General features: G+C 35.0%; 1 protein-coding gene across 1 annotated transcript in view; it reads right to left on the reverse strand.

The window, feature by feature from the left end:
• Positions 1–16539, reverse strand: part of PDE7B (phosphodiesterase 7B) — a 475247-nt gene extending 458708 nt beyond the window's left edge. The window contains exon 1 of the mRNA XM_069077306.1: positions 16225–16539. Within this exon, the coding sequence (XP_068933407.1) occupies positions 16225–16245 (21 nt within the window). The 5' untranslated portion in view covers positions 16246–16539. The remainder of the gene's footprint in view (positions 1–16224) is intronic.
• Between the last annotated feature and the right edge of the window lie 101 nt (positions 16540–16640).

The following is a 16640-nucleotide window of genomic DNA, read 5'->3' on the forward strand; positions in this document are numbered from 1 at the left end:
TATCTATCTATCTATCTATCTATCTATCTATCTATCTATCTATCTATCTATCTATCTATCTATCTATCTACATCTATCTATCTACCTACCTATACATTTATTTGTTCATGTATCTATTCATTTTATTTATCCATCTATCTTTCAATTAATTTATTTGTTCATCTATCATGTTATCATCTATTTATTAATTTATTCATCCATTCATTTATTTGTTCATCTATTTATTTATTAATCTGTCATCTATTCATCATCTATCTATATCTATTTCTATCTATCTGTCTGTCTATCTATTTACCGATCTGAAACATAATGCATTCTGTACCAACCTTTATTTTACCAACATAATACATTCTGCACCAACCAATACTTTAACTGTATGAATTTCTATGTCCAAGTTTATTTCTTATAAACATAAATTGTTGCATTTTGATTTCTGGTCCATTCTATCACCCATGGTTATAAGTGTTAGTTTTTCCCTGTCCATAATATACAATTACAGTACTTTGTTTGTTCCTACCCTCTTTGTTTCTACTCCCCTCTTTAAAAATAGAAAATAAAACTGGGTGGAGGGAATAAAATCAATCCTAGTTATCCTTACTTCAAAAAGTCTAATCCTAATCCTCTCTTCTCTTCCCTGGGCCTTAGCCTTATCTGTTTCTCTGTTTCTCTGTCTCTGTATCTCTCTGTCTCCTTGTCTTTTTCTCTTTCTTTCTCTGTCTTTGCTCTCTCTGTTTCTTTCTCTTTCTCCTCCTCTTTCACTTTCTCCTTTTGTAATAAGCTTTTCATATTTGAAGTTTGTTTTGCTTGTGACTAGTTTCTCCCCAATTCTACATCTCTCTTAAACTCAACTCCTCCTTCTATTTGTCCCATACTACTTCTCTATTTAATTCATTGTATTTATACATAACTATCTTTCTCTTCACTCACTAAATCTTCACATGTTTGGTCCATATTAGAATCAGGTTCATAAGTCCTTACTCCATCCTTACTTTGTATTTATATAATCTACTCTTTTGCACCCCAGTTGTGAAAAAATTATACCACTTATTCCTCTCCCTTCTCTTCCCTTCTCCTATCCCCCTTCCTATCTCCTCACCTTCATTTTCTTCTTGATTTCTTCCCCTCTCCTGTCCGGTCTTGTCCTCTCCTTTCTTTTTCCTTCCCTTTGCTTGCCTTCCCTTCCCTTAAAAAACAGGCCTGATTTTATCTAACTTTATTCCCTCATTGACCCTTAGACATAATGGTTTTCTGGGCCCTTTCCCACTTTTGGGACATAAGCACTTGATTGTCATTTAGAACTTTCAAGTTATTTAAACTCTACAGTGTATTTGAATAAGGCTAGGGGATGAAAGGAGAAATTTAAGTGTGCAAATGTAAAAAAAAAGATTGGATTGTGTAACATGAAAAGACTTATAAACCTTTTAATCCAAGTGTACATCTAGAGATAACTAGATATATCCTTTTCATTTTTCTCACTTTAAAATCTCTATCCCCTTTCTTCTGGAAGTAGTAATATATAAAAGAAGAAGTCCTAGAATTTATAAGTGTTCAAAAGATGTCTCTAATACACACCAAATACAAGAGTAGAAATTGAAGGAGAAAATACGGGTGACTACAACGGATGAGGTAGAAAAGTAAATAAAAGGGTAGATCATAAATAAGGAATATAGCAGTCAATTGATGCTCATGATAGCTCCTTTTACATATAGAAAACTCTTCTTATCATTTAACAATAAAACAAAAAGTTATTAAAATACCTACTATGCACAACTGATTCCAAGTTCACCAGCTTTGATGAATGGGAACACAGAGGCTCTTTTAAATGAAAAAGAGAAGTCTCAAGGAGAGAACATAGAATTAGAATTAGAAATGATCACATAGATCACATAGAATGACCCCTTCATTTTATAAATGAGGAAACTGAGAGAAATGGAGAAATTAAGTGATATGCCCAATACAATATTAATTATCAGTCAAACTTCGAACTTGGATCATCTGACTTCCACAGCCAGCATCTTTTTCCCTACCATACTACTGTATGGTTATAGAATATAATGTTTGGTCATGTACATTTCAAGTTAAAGTGAAGAGAACCAAGTAGAGTATGCCCAATAGTTTGAAAGGGTAAGTGTCTGAGGAATGAGTGAGTGGTGAGGAAGTATAAGTAGGAAAATTAGTTTATTCTTTTTTATGTGTGGCAGCAAAAAGGAAAATAAAGAGAATAATAATTCTAGGGGTAGCAGGGGCAAGGGAAGAATTTTGTTTTGAGATAGGGGAGATAAGAGTATACAGGTATAAAGAAGGAAGGAAGAAGACAAAAGAAATAGAAGAGGGAATAATCTCCATTACCAAAGATGGGGGGAGCAAAGTCCTAGAGAGGAAGGGAGGAGAAGGAATCAAGTAGAAGATTAGTCTGAGCAAGAAGGAAGACTACCCATGCTACAGAAATGGGGGAACTTCAGAACACAACAACAGAATGAATGATTTCATTCCAAAATCAAATAAAGTTAAAATAAAAGGAGGAAATAGGAACCCCAAAATCAAAAGGGAGATAACTTTTTATTATCTCCAATAAAAAATTTAATTTCTCTAATTAAATCCTCATTTACACTTCTGGCAGAGTAATTTTCCTAATTTATAGGTGTGACCCCAACACTCTCCTCCTCAAACATAAAATGCTATGTATATATAGTTTAAGATAGGAAAAACCATTACTGAAGGTACAAGGGAAGATAAAATATGGAAGACAATCCTCTACTGCTAAGTAAATAAAACACTAATTCTTTAGTCTGGCATTCAAAGCCAATATTCTGGCTCCAATCTACATGTCTAGTTTTCTATCATGACTGTCCTTCTTCATAAATTAGATCCTAACCAGATCAAGTAGATCACTCATTACTTCCCAATCTCATCTTGGTCTTTCCTGGAGCTGATTTCATTTTCCTTCTTGTATATCTGGAATATCTTCCCATTCCCTGTTCACCTCACCCAATTCACAACTCTGCCTCTTGAAATCCTTCTTTTTCAGGACCCAGCTTAGGTGTCAGCTCCTTCACAATGCTTCCCTCATCCTTCCAGATATAGGTGAATCATCTCTCCTTTAATTTCTCATGCCACTTTATTCTTTGTCTTCTATGCAACATTTTCTTATTTGTATTATAGTTATCTGTTTTCAAGCTTCATTCTCCTAGTAGATTAGCCTCCTTGAAAGCCTATACTGTGTCATTTCATCTTGGTGGCCAAAAATAATGGCTTGCACAGAGAAGACACTTAATATTTACTTAGTCTGTTGAATTCTATAATGCATGCCAAGTTTTATGAAAATAAATGTTTATAACACATATCATGCCTTTGTTTTTATTCTAAGGCATTAAATCTGTTTGTGTTGAAACTAATAAAAGTGTAAAATAATTTGGATAATGAAGAAAGTTGTTAACATCACATTGTGGCTAATTTTTGCCTGCTACTATGAGAGAACACATTAATTTCCATGCCCTAGATCTAGAAATTGAGTTGCAAGAAGATATGTTTTTACATAAGTAAAGGGGGAATTTCAGATGTTTATGGCAAAATATCTCTCTAGGAGTTCTGCATTTCAAACAGTTGTGAAGGTACCCACCAATCTGAAGGATAAGAGTAGTACTTGTTACAAAACTTCAACAAATGGCAATTTGAAAACAAAAGTATTATCCACTGGAAAGAATATTAATTTCACATCGTTTCCAGATTGTGAGAAACACAAACTCTTCCAAGTGGATGACCTGTAACTTCCAAAATGACCATGACAACCACAGTAGAGGGTAGAACAAGGAAGATGAACACACTGATTTTTATTTATTTGAAATAAAATTTGGTTGCATTTGAAATTCCACAACTGGAAATTTTCATTTGGGAAGCAGCAGGGCACAAACTGTTAGGATAGATTTGGAATCAGGAAGACTAGAGTTCAAGTCTTGACTGATACATACTATGTGACCATGACCATGGGCAAACCCCTTAAAGGCAAGGAAGCATGTATTTATTAAGTGTCTACTGCATGCCAGACATTGTGCATATTATTTTATTTGATGCCCACAACAAGCCTGTGATATAGGTGCTATTGCCTTCCCTAATTTTATAATTGAGGAAACTGAGGCAGACAGAGGTTAAATGACTTATCCAGGGTCTACATAACTAGTAAGTGTCTGAGATTGGATCTGAACTCAGCTGGACTATAGCTAAGAACAATTGTCTAACATAATAGTAACAGAAGCTATTGATCTGAATGAAAGGTTCCTTTATCCTGAGTTCCCTATATTTATTATATTCATAGATTCAAACAAAAGCAGACAAACAAAACTTTTCATTTACTTCAAGGGCAAGAGTAAAGCTAAAACTAACAAAAGAAATTTGGTGGTCCACTTCCCCTAAACTCCAGAGTATTTTAAAGTAATTTTTGTGACTCTGAACTTATACTTCCCCTTCTGCCCTCCATTCTCTGATTCTCAAAGACCAAAGGGTAAATTGAGGAATATCCAATTAAGAAGGCTACGGTACCAATATGCAAGATATCACATAGTGCTGGACACATCAAAGTTACTCAGTAAATAGTTATTCGTTAAGTACCAGAGCACTTTAAGAATAGCAAGAAAAGTGTGAAGTTATTAAAAAATTTACATTTCCATGACTGATAAACTTTATAGGTCATACGATATATTAAATGAAATGGAAATTACTTTTAAAAATAAAACAATTTTAGGGGCGGCCAGGTAGCACAGCGAATAAGAGCACCGGCTCCAGTGTTGAGAAGACCTGGAGATAGAATCCCGGGCTCAGACACTTAGCACCCACCCAGAAACACCTGGCTGTGTAACCTTGAGCAAGTTACTTAACCCCAATTGCTTAGGGGCAGCCAGGTGGCTCAGCGAGTAAGAGCATCGGCTGATGACCTGGATCAAATCCGGGCTCAGATACTCAGCACCACACCCAGAAATAACTGGCCGTGTAACCTTGAGCAAGTTACTTAACCCCGATTGCTTTAAAAAATAAAATAAAACAATTTTGCCATTATTTGGACTTGAAAGTCCTTTGAAAAATTCCATCCCATACATTCCTCTAGACTCATTCTTATAAATATCTTTATATATTTCATGATAATGCACATTTTATATAAACCTTCACATTGTTAAATCATCACATTGCACACTCTGAGCTATAGCAAAAGTGAGACAATTGAAAGTGGTGCCAAAGCACTGAAATCATGGCAAGGCAGGGAGGGAGATCCTTTTGGGAGATTTCCATTGGCTTGCCATCCCTGAATTTTATAGTTTGCTTCCCTGCTACTTCCTATGGTCCCCATCACAATAACGTATCTCTCTCTGAGTCCAATACTGGCACTGTGCTGGCTGGAAGTGTGGTCAAGGACACTTGACTATACCTTGGGTGTTCAGGTCAGATTCTCTGAGATCTCAATTTTTTTTAAGGGTCAATGATCTCCCTCTCTAGGCACAGTTTAAACAAGAGCTTTCCACCTCTTTTCTGCATCATCATCACCACAGCTGAATTTGCTCTAATTAAAAAATTCACAGTTATGGCTCTGTGCATACTTATAATGAATCAAAATTCACAATATTTTTGAAACACAAAATAGTAATGGAGATGCTATAATTAGTTTCTCAGCATGTGTTAAAGTTCACATGCAGAAGCCAGTTTATTTGGCAGATATGATCAACATAAATGCAAAACTTAAAAATAATCTAAGGATTTTTATTTAGTTCACAAGCAGTAAATTTTTAAAAAGTCAATGAGCATTTTTACCATTTGATTCAAATGAATATATTTTATTTTGTTATTGAACTCACTGTTAGCTAAGTAAAGATGTTTTAGCTGAAAGGTGTTTTCAAACTCATCATGTGTGTTTATATGTGTATATATACACATATGTACATATATGTTTTTCAAATTAACCTGTCCAAAATTTATATCAAGACATATATAATGAAAGGGGATATTTTCCCCCAGGAATTTCTTTAAGGTCCTAATGTAATTTTTAATAATTTATTCTTTTTTTTCAATTATCACAAGGATCAGGAAGGGACTTTAGATGCCTACCAGAACAACTCCCTTATTTTAAGGATGAAGAAACTGAGGAACAAAGTGGTTAAAGTAGATTGCTTAACCACACAGTTATTAAGTAACTGAAAAAGAATTGGAACCTGGGCTCCAGGTCTAGTGAATACCTTATCTACTATACAATGATACCTCTCAAAACTTCTCTGTCCACCAAATATTGAGCAATTGACAGTAAAATTTTAAATTAAATTTCATCAATGTTAAACCTCTATTAAATAAAATGATACTAAGCATAAGTCTAACTATTTTATCATTTTGTCTTGATTTGTTTTAAAGGCTTCTTATACTTGGAACAAAAAAATGAGCCTAGGAAAATAAAAAGTAACATTGAAAAAAACCAAATAATTTATTGAAAACTTGTCAAAATAAATGAAGCATAAAAGTAAAGTATTTTTTAAAAAATGTAGATGTCAAGAACACCTGTTTTTAAAAACAGATTTTCTCCCCCTAGCAACACTCAGTAATTGTCATTTTATTGTGTGGATATGGGAATTTGAAAAAGGGGAAAAAATCTTAAATTTTTATCTTATAAAGGATGTTTATCAAGTATAAGCTTGGCATTTTGAGAAATATAAATCATGACTACCCTGATGACTATCTTACAAAATTAAGCTTTTTATTACTAACATAAGGATAACCACAATTCAGAAAGAAGCCAAAAATCTAATTTCTTCCATGCCAGGGAAAATGAAGTTGCTTTTTCCCTGTAAGGATGTTTCCTGACTGTCCATGAAAGTCAAAACTTACTTTAGAGCTCTGTATTGCTATGGTATCTCCTTCATGGGGATGCTTTCAACACTTTTCTGAATGACTGAGTTCTTTCATCTCACTGGACACAGCTGGGATTTGGAATACCAGGAAAGGAAACAGAAGGCATTTTTCCCCAGAGGTCAAAAGTGTACAAATCACATTGGTATTGTAGGAGCATCATTTTAATGCATTAGTATACACACACACACACATCTTTGAAGATGGCTTCGTTTTCTTCTCTCTAAAATGGGGATAATAATGCTTGTCCTGTTGAGCTTGGAAAACAGGTCATGAATTCTTGATTATCTTTCAGGTTGTTATGAGGATCAAACAAAATCATAGCATTTCAATATGGAGGGCACTTTGGAGATCATTCAGTCCAATGCTTTCAATTTGGTGAGGTGATCTACCTGAGATCACTCAACTAGTAAATGGGAGAGCTGGGATTTGAACTTCAGTGTCTTAAAGAGCACTATGCAAATGCAAATAATTTGCTTTTTAATTGTAAAGGGATATACAAGTATCTCTAGTCTTTCCCTTTTCCACTATAATCTTAGCACTGAGGTCAGAATAATCTTCATAATGCATAAGTTAAACCACATCACTTCACTTACTAAAAAAATAATTAATAGCTTCTCATTGTCCATAAAATAAAATACAAACTCCCCAGCTGGATAGTGAAGGCCTTCTGCAATCTGGCTTTAATCTACTTTCCCACCCTAATTTTAGTCTCCTCCTCTGTTTCATCCCTTAGCCACATATTCTACACCAAGCCACAGCTAGCTCCCCAGGATGTCCTGACCTTTTTCTTCTACCCTTTCATGGTCACATAATTCTGGAATATCCTCTCCCTATCACCCCAGTTCTGCCTCACATGTTGACATTCAACCAATTCTTCATGGCCTAGATTCACTCCCATAGAGCTTTCCCTGATTCCCTTCAGGTAGGAGGAATCTTTCCTTCTCCTAATTTCACAGCATTGAGAAATTCTATGATACATTAATCATAATATAATTTTCATTTTAATTTTTTCTTTCATTGGAAAATGTGATTGAAACTTTTAATTTCTTTCAAGAATGATAGTAAAAGCAGAAAAAGGGAAATGAGTACTAAATGGCTCAGACTTTTCAAGGCGCTCTTGAAAATCTGAATTCCTTGATTCTATAATTTCCCCAAAGACAAAACAGTTAAAGAGGAAATGTGTAACTAAGTGATCTTCTAAAACTAAACTCAAGCTCTCAGGGGGTGGGAAACCTGAAGCTTTGAGATTGCAGGTTCCCCCACCCCTGTGGACTTATCCCTATTAGATTGGAAGTTCCTTGAGGATAAGGGCCATGCCTAATATGTCTTTGAATTTTTTTCTCAGGGCCCAATGTGTTGCACATAAAAAGGTTCTCATACTGACGTCTGGAAGTATGTATAAATAAATAAAAAAGTTTTAGTACTTAATGTGTTTTTCTAACTATTGGCATATATACATCAATTAAATGCACATTGTGGATGCACAGCATGTACCCAGAATTGACTAAGAGGAGGATAGCAGGTTGGATTACCTTTGGGAAATTTTATAGAGCTTATTATTATAATAACTCCAAATTTCTTCCTGAAACAAAGACTCATCTAACACTAGTATACTTCCACTGATGCTGAAATTCATGAAGTATTACAGTCTCTGAAGAATTAGAATTACAGGTTTCCCAGGAAGCTATGAGGAAGCATATGAGGGGAATTACAATATATTTCTAATAAAGAAGTGTGCAGGAAGAGTAGCGTAAAAATAATGGACAAAGAAATGTAGAATGAGATATATGTTCTCAGAAATGGACCAATGGGTTGATTTATTTTTCTGTAATTTATATATCTGTTAAAAGGGAAAGCTTCTATGGGGGAGATGGGTGATGGTGATGATAGTTTAGTGGTCAGTGATAAATATGCCAAAAATGTACATCAATAAGACATTATTTTTAAATCACAGAAGAAAGCAACAGTGCATAGTAGTGAATCTCAAAAGATACAGAAATTCTGTTACTACTTTATTAAATGTAAAACATATACATCCTATATGTGTATGTTTATATTTTAAGAAACTAATGGATGTTCATTTTCTTATGTAAATGTGTTTTTCTTTGTATATTGAAATATTTATGTTTGTTGATCATTATTGAGGTCACAATAAAAAAAGGAATTTAAAAAATAAATGTCATGATAAATTTACATGACCATAGTTGTATGTAGTAAGACTTGACTAGCAAAAGGAAAGGATAACCAATGAATGACTTCCGTGCTCCACCACAAATCATAAAATGTAAAAAAGTGTAGATAATGACTGCATGTTGGATGGTCCTTTTTGGAGAATTTATGAAACTCCATGGACAAGATTCACACACAGGATAAGAAGGCACAAATAGAACATAGAATACAGATTTAGAACTGGAAGAGACTTCAGAGTTCATTTAGATGAAATATTTACCCAACCCCTCCACTCCCCACATTTTAGAGATGAAGTAACTGAATCCAAAGAGGTTTACTAATTAAGGTTATATGATAGAGTCAGCAGTCCAAATACAGCATACTCTGAATCAAAATACACACTTCCCTGTGTTTTGATCTGTACCTTTGGAGTCATATGTATACTGATGAGATTATAGATACATCAAGGTAAATATAAAAAAAATCTAATTAACCATCACATGGATAGCCTAAGGAAGGCTCTGAATGCTCTAGGCCCTAGAGTCTGGGACATTTCTTAACCGTACTTTAATAAAATTATTTTTCATATACTACCAATTTGACTAGTTTGACTGGACAATTGTTAGTCAATTTAGTCAAAATGGTCAAATCAACAGCATGTAAAGACACAGCCTTTGGAAGAACTCAGATAGGTCTGGGTAAGGCATATCAGTAAAAATCCACTATAGAATTATAGGATATTAGGCCTTGAGAGATTATCCATTATCATGCCTTTGATAAATGGGAAATATGAAACAAACAGTAGCAGGGCCAATGCTAAAACCACATCTTTTGACCTAACCCAAAATATTTTCAATGTTGTTCTGTTTATTCGCTCATTTTTCTACAACCAAGTTCCTTCCTCCCATTTTATCTTTACCTCTACTTTCAAAAAAAGAAAGTGACTAGTAAATGCTTTGAAATCCTGAAGATCAATACTCATTGTCTTCAAAATACCAAGTCCTATGAGTCCAGCATAGTTGGACTTTTCAAATATTTGATGACATCGTCAATGAGAAATCTTTGTTTAGGTTTGGTTGTGGAATAAAAAAAATTTTTTTCCTACACAAAATGAAGCTCCTCCTTAAGAAAGCTCAGTAATTATGAATTTCATCATTTAAGAAATAACTTATCAATTTTATTGATGACAATGTAACCCACAGAATACATCAACAGGAAAAATCATAGTACCTGGATTGGAAACCACCAAAATGCTAAAGATAAAACCAATTCTCAATCTTCTTTTCCCTATCTTCCCAGTAAAAATCCATAAAGTAGATTTTTAAAGGAGCAGCAAAATTTCCTTTGCTTGTTAATTAATAAGTGATTATTTTCATACTGAGATATAGCCTGAAATAATTGCATTAGCCATAGTCCACTTGCTGAAAACTTTCACATATTTGAAGAATTTTATTATAATTCTTAAATAATAACTTCTAATGATGAGCATTTTTGTTTAAAAATTTAATTGGAAACTGAAAACAAACAAACTTGATGTCCAATTATTCACACATGTATGGATGGCATAAGCAAATCCATCAAAGTGGGGATTTCTAGGAGCAAGGTTCTCAAGTTACCCAGCAGTCATACCGCTTGGCTTGGTCAGAGACACTGAGAAATCCTACTGTTTGGCCTCATGTATGACCCTAAGCTAAAGGGGTAAAGAAAGTATATATAGTTTTTAGTTAGAAGGGACATTCTGATATAAGGAAATACACATAAGCCTAGGTCCCTAAAAGACCTATCTTTAAGTCCTGAAACTTCCATTTGCAAGCTATGTGAACATGCACATGATACTTGACCACTGTGATCATTAATTTACTCAGTTGTGAAATGGGTTACCACCCTTTATAACACACAATGGCTATGAAGAAATGCTTCATAAACCTTAAAGAGCTATATAAATATGAATTATTATCATGATCTACATCTCAAAGGGTTTTATTGGAAAAACACTTGTGATTTTAGCTAAAATTATTTATGCTACATTTTCTGCCACTGATCCAAGGGCTCAATAGTTGACTTTATTAGATCTATATAACAATTTTTACCTAAGGATATAAAAATTATTGAGCAATATTTTAAATCATTTCCCTTCAGTATCTATTAATTGGTACAAATAGAGGTTAAGGAACCTTAAAGGGCTTGTTCAAATTCATGTGATAAATTAGGGGGGAAAAAACCCTTGGTCTCTTAATACTCTAGCCACAGCAGTTAAGCACCGCACACCCCAATGTTCTGTACAACTGACTTTGTAGTTAGTATAAATATTAACACTCTAGCAATGGAAATAGGTTCAGAATGTCATTATGTCTTATTTCTACTCTTATTTGTTGGAGGTAGGTTTATTCAAAGGCAAAAGATTTTTCCATAGTGACATTTATGTGGTTGAGAATCTTTTCCAGGGCCATGTTTTCATTAAGTTGGTGGTAAAATGATGAAAATTTGTGTGTCCTATATAAAAATAGTGATAACTGGGTTTGGAAGTAATGGGAATAAGGGCTAGAAGGGATGGAAGAATGAAAAGAAATGTACATAAATGAGTTAACAAAATCGTCCTCATTCTCAGAGTCAGTTATTGAAATTTGGCCTAGGAAGCAATTTTATGAATACCTTCATCATCAGCTCGGGAATTTCAGAGACACACGCACCTGTTTTACAGATGAGTAAACTGAGACCCAGAGAGAGAAAAATAATTTGTCAAAGTTTACAAAGATAGTAAGCCAAGATGTGAAACATGTCATCTCTAACTCTAGAACTTGCATACCTTCCCCATTTATTCTAACATCCCCATATTTTAGATAAGAAAATTGAGCCCCAGAGAGATCAAGTGACTTGTTTGTGGTGACCCAGCCAGTTAATGACAGAGAACTGGGACCAGAGACCAGGTGATTCCATTAAAGGCTAGATCCAATGTTCTTCTAACTGAATCATGATGCCATATTATTTATGTCAATAAAAGCTTTGTGGGTCATCCTACCATGAATGCAAACGACTTTGGGGAATTGGGCTTTTTTCAACTCTCTCTGAATCCTAGATTCCTGATTTACACAATTCTTAGAGAGTTGTAAACCTGCTGAGATGATTGCAATGCAATATAGCAATCCACTAATTGTTCAATATACCATTGAATACCTACTGTATTTGAAAGCGTCTAGATAAAAGCCTTAGCTCTCTTTAATAGTGCTTTCCTATATAAAATTTTCAAACTGTACTACTTTAAAAGATATTAAAATCTTTAATTAATAATTGCCATAAAATGAATTTATTCCTAAGTAGGAAAATTATACATATATATATTATACACATATAGTCATTTAATACATACACACACATATATATATATAAAACTATGGATAGTTATATAACTATAGTTACATGTGTACATGTGATATATGTATAGATATATGTATATATAAACATATTGATATGTCTGTGTATATATGTATACATACATATATAATTTGTTCTCTGTAATTCAGAGCTGGACTGTGAGCTCCTTGAAATCAGGGATCTCTTTTGCATTTCTTTGAATTCCCAGCACTCAGCACAGTGCCTGAATAGTAGATGGTTTAATAAATGTTTATTAACTGACTGACAAAGTTGTTTTGCTATTACCTTCACATTCCTATTTAAGTAACATCTTCATAGATTGATTGATGGAATTTTTAAAATTACAAAGCATGGAATTAGCCCCTTGACTTATTAATGTGAAAATTAAATTAATTAGCTAAACGGGCCTCCTATTTTCTATCATAATTGTGTGGTTGCAATGAATTAAAATGTGACAAATTTGAAAAAAAAAAAATCTAGACAAGCAGCCTGAAATACTAAAATGCAGACACTTTTAATTTGTTACATTTTGTACAATGAACACATCAGTTTGCTATTAATATATACTGCAGTGGTGATTAACAAAGAAATTACATTAATAATAATAGTTAAATCTTTGTTGTAAAGGAAAGGAATTAGGGTTAAATTGAGATGGAAAGGATATTAAGTACCTCAATTAGACAATGGAATTTGACTCTCTTTTTCTCTCTCCCCTCTCACCCCAAATTTTGAGGCATTTTCATATGTAACCTTAAAATTCCAGGTTGCTTCTGATAGATTTCCCTTCCTACCAATAAAATGAATTTGGTAAAGAGAGCAGATAGAACAGCAATGGAAGATAAGGCTAATGATACAAAGGATAAATCCGATATCATCCTATAATATTGCTAGAGTAACATCCAATTTTGGGGAATAGATGGGAAGATACAGAAAAGGGAAATATTGAGAGATTAACAAATTCCCCACCATTTTTTTTCTTCTTTAGTTATATATCTCCATGCAGTGTACTTGGTAGAAAATATAATTATATCTATGTATACCAGTAAAGATTTTGCTGAAATATAAGAGTTGTTGATATTAATAAAATGATAAGACTCTTCAGATACAGATTTCTTTTCTCTAAAACATATCACAGAGATCAGAGGCATGACTTTATTACCTAACCTATCTATTAGCAGCTGCATTTTTAGTATTCCGAATATCACACTAATACTTAATTTTGTTAATCTCTTTCATCTAACTATAGTTTAAGTAAAGTCATGAGTGGACTTCCTCCTTGGCTAGTTTCCTACCAACCTTATGTCCCATGATTCTATAACAAGTTGTCTTTGCTTTGACTTGAACCTGGCTAACACCTAATTCAGACTTTGGCAGATTAATTAGCAGTCAGGGAGGCTTTGCTAAATGGAATGTTCCCACTGAAAGCAAACTTGGTCAGTTTACTTTCACCATTTTCAAAGGCAGATTTGCTTCTAAATGAAATGATAGAACTTGGTCCTTGTAATGCATTGTATATAGTGTCTTATAGGAAGTTACTTAGGTATGCAACACTAGAGGGGATTCCAAGCTAGTCTTATCACTAAAATAAACAAATAAATCAAGCTCTATGAAAATGCCTGATGAAGCAAATATATTTCACTATTTTCAGTTCATAAATTATTGCCAATAGCATGGAACTTACTAAACAAATACTCACTGAGCACTCCTATAGCATTGTGTTGGGCACTGGAGACAGTGGGGATAGCAAATAGATCTATTTTGTATAATTACACCCCCCATTCTCCCCCCCCCCCCCCCCCCCCCAGCACACACAGGCAAAGTTTAATGTCCATGTCTTTCTCAGCTTGGATTTTTTTTACTCCCTCACCATCAGGAACATAAATTTGTGTGTGTGGACATGGTTAAGGTGTCTTCAGTAATCCACCACTGATTTTTGCCTCCTGTGGTTCATCTGAGTGAGTGTACTCTAAGATCAGACAGTTCCCAGCTTCCCAAAAGTAAAAGAAAAACCCTTATAAAGGAGCTGAAAGGTTAGGAAGCAGCAGCTAGCTAATAAGACCTAACTCTGGGTTACCACTTGACCCAAAAAGATGCTGTGATTTATCAGGGAAGATGCCAGTGAAGACTTATTACTGACAGGCTTCTTTGTTTCACTAGACAGGAGTGAAAGATAGAGCAGAGGAAATGGAGGAGCTGTAGTTATGCATTTGCAATACACAAAGTCCTTGTTTTCCCACTAGGCACTGCAGAATAGCAATTGTCCATTCACAGCACATCCTCTGCATTTCAGAGCTAATATTTTTGCAGTCCTTAACTTAGTACATTAGAGTCTAGTGCACTTAATTTTTTTTTAACCCTTTGCAATTCACTGACTGAGCTTTACCCTGCCTGGTATTGCTACTTATATGACCTGATTTTAAAGGCTTCTGGTCTATGAAGTTCAGAATGGAAACCAAAGAAATAAATAAATAAAACAAGTGCTATTTTGCAAGCACACTAACATATTTAAATAGTTTTGTCCTATTTATTATTGCATAACCGGGTGATGGGGGTAAGACCACTCCCTAAAGATTACCATCACTTAGCTGATGTATATTTATCATGCATTACTTGAATTTCACTAGAAGGATTTAATATTAGGATAGATTTTTTTTAAAGCAAAGTCCCTAGCAACAGTGTCTCCCTCAACACATATTAATACTGTGCCACTGAAACCAATGATTTTAGTCCTCAGCTAACAATCACCCTAGATTCCTGCAGTACTTTCTGTGTCTATTATACTTGTATGTATGCACTCTCTGTCCTATACAGAGATGTTTACTGTAACACTGCAAGTCATTCAGGCCAGACCACATGATGGATTGGATCTATATGTCATTAAAAAGCCATCCGGCTCAATCATTTCAGCCCCTAATTCAATTTCCTACTCTGTCTCCAACTATTGTAGGAAAAGACTATTTGCAAATTTGTGGTATGAGAAAGGAAGCTGCTTTTTCTATTTATTTTTTAAATTATTAATAAATTAGCCATTTGTCATGTATGAAAAAGGTTGGACCTTGCCTTTTGACTTCTCCCTTCAAAACACATTGAAAATGCAACAAGGTGATGAAGTGAAATCTGACATAAGGTTAATTATTCTGACACACTTTTTGAAGGTTGGTTTGTTCTCCCTCTTAGAGCCCCCGTCCTCTTCTTTCCATTCAAATTTACTTTAGGCTTATAGCTGCAATGAAAACCCTTAATCAATGGGGGGCACCTTTTCCCCCTATTTCCTCCAGTTGCGAACATCTCCCCCAACCCTTTCCTCCACTTCTCCTCCCTCCCTCCTTCCCCCCCAGCAAAGCAAACAACTCAACTCTAGGGTTTCTGTTGTTGCCTTTGAAAGAGAGAACTGATGGTGGCAGGAGGACCTTCCAGCAGGGAAATCACCCGTTTTCCTCTGAGCGGGTGCCTAGGGCTTCTGCTAGCTTCTCCCTTGACCCCCTCTTTCACTGGGCCAAGAATCGCCCTGAATGGGTTAATTCAGGGACAAGTGAAAATGTTCCAGTCAGTTGCATTGGGGGGGAAAAAGAAGGAAATTCAAAAGCTTGTTGCTGTAGTAACAATCACAGGCAGAAAGTGTGTGTATGTGTGTGTCTGTATGTGTGTGTAACCACTTAAAATAAGAATGCCCCCCCCCCTCCGCTCCACACACACACACACACATACATACACACACTCCCCTTCCAGCCCCACTTCTGTGACTCTTTCAAAAACAAACAAACACGCATCAAGAATGCCCCCTGCAGTGGCAGTACGTACCTCAACCATTAAACAAGACATTTAACCATAGTGGCAGCTCTGTGACCTTTGAATGCCGTGAAATCTCTGAGCGATGCTGCTTGTTCATGAAGACTTGTGCTGCAGGATCCAGCAACTTCATCCAGGATTAGGAATATAATTAAGGTTTTTTTTTTAAAAAAAAGGGGGGGGGGAAGAAGAAGGAAAAAGAGAAAAGAAACCAACAAGCCAACCAAAAGCCCGCGCGCACACGCACGAGATGGGAAGGAGCAGGGGAGGGGGCGAGGAGGAGCAGGGAGCGGGGTTTCTCTCTCTCTCTCTCTCTCTCTTTCTCTTTCCCTCCACCTTGTTTTCCCCATTATTTTTAAAAAAAAAAACTTAATTAAATTCGTCTCGCCGGTAGATTCAGCCACACACTACCAAAAACAATTCCATGG

The sequence above is a fragment of the Petaurus breviceps genome, unplaced genomic scaffold (assembly GCF_028583685.1).
Source record: "Petaurus breviceps papuanus isolate PSGF00001 unplaced genomic scaffold, PetGlider_PUasm1.0 90977, whole genome shotgun sequence".
Classification (NCBI taxonomy): Eukaryota; Metazoa; Chordata; class Mammalia; order Diprotodontia; family Petauridae; genus Petaurus; species Petaurus breviceps.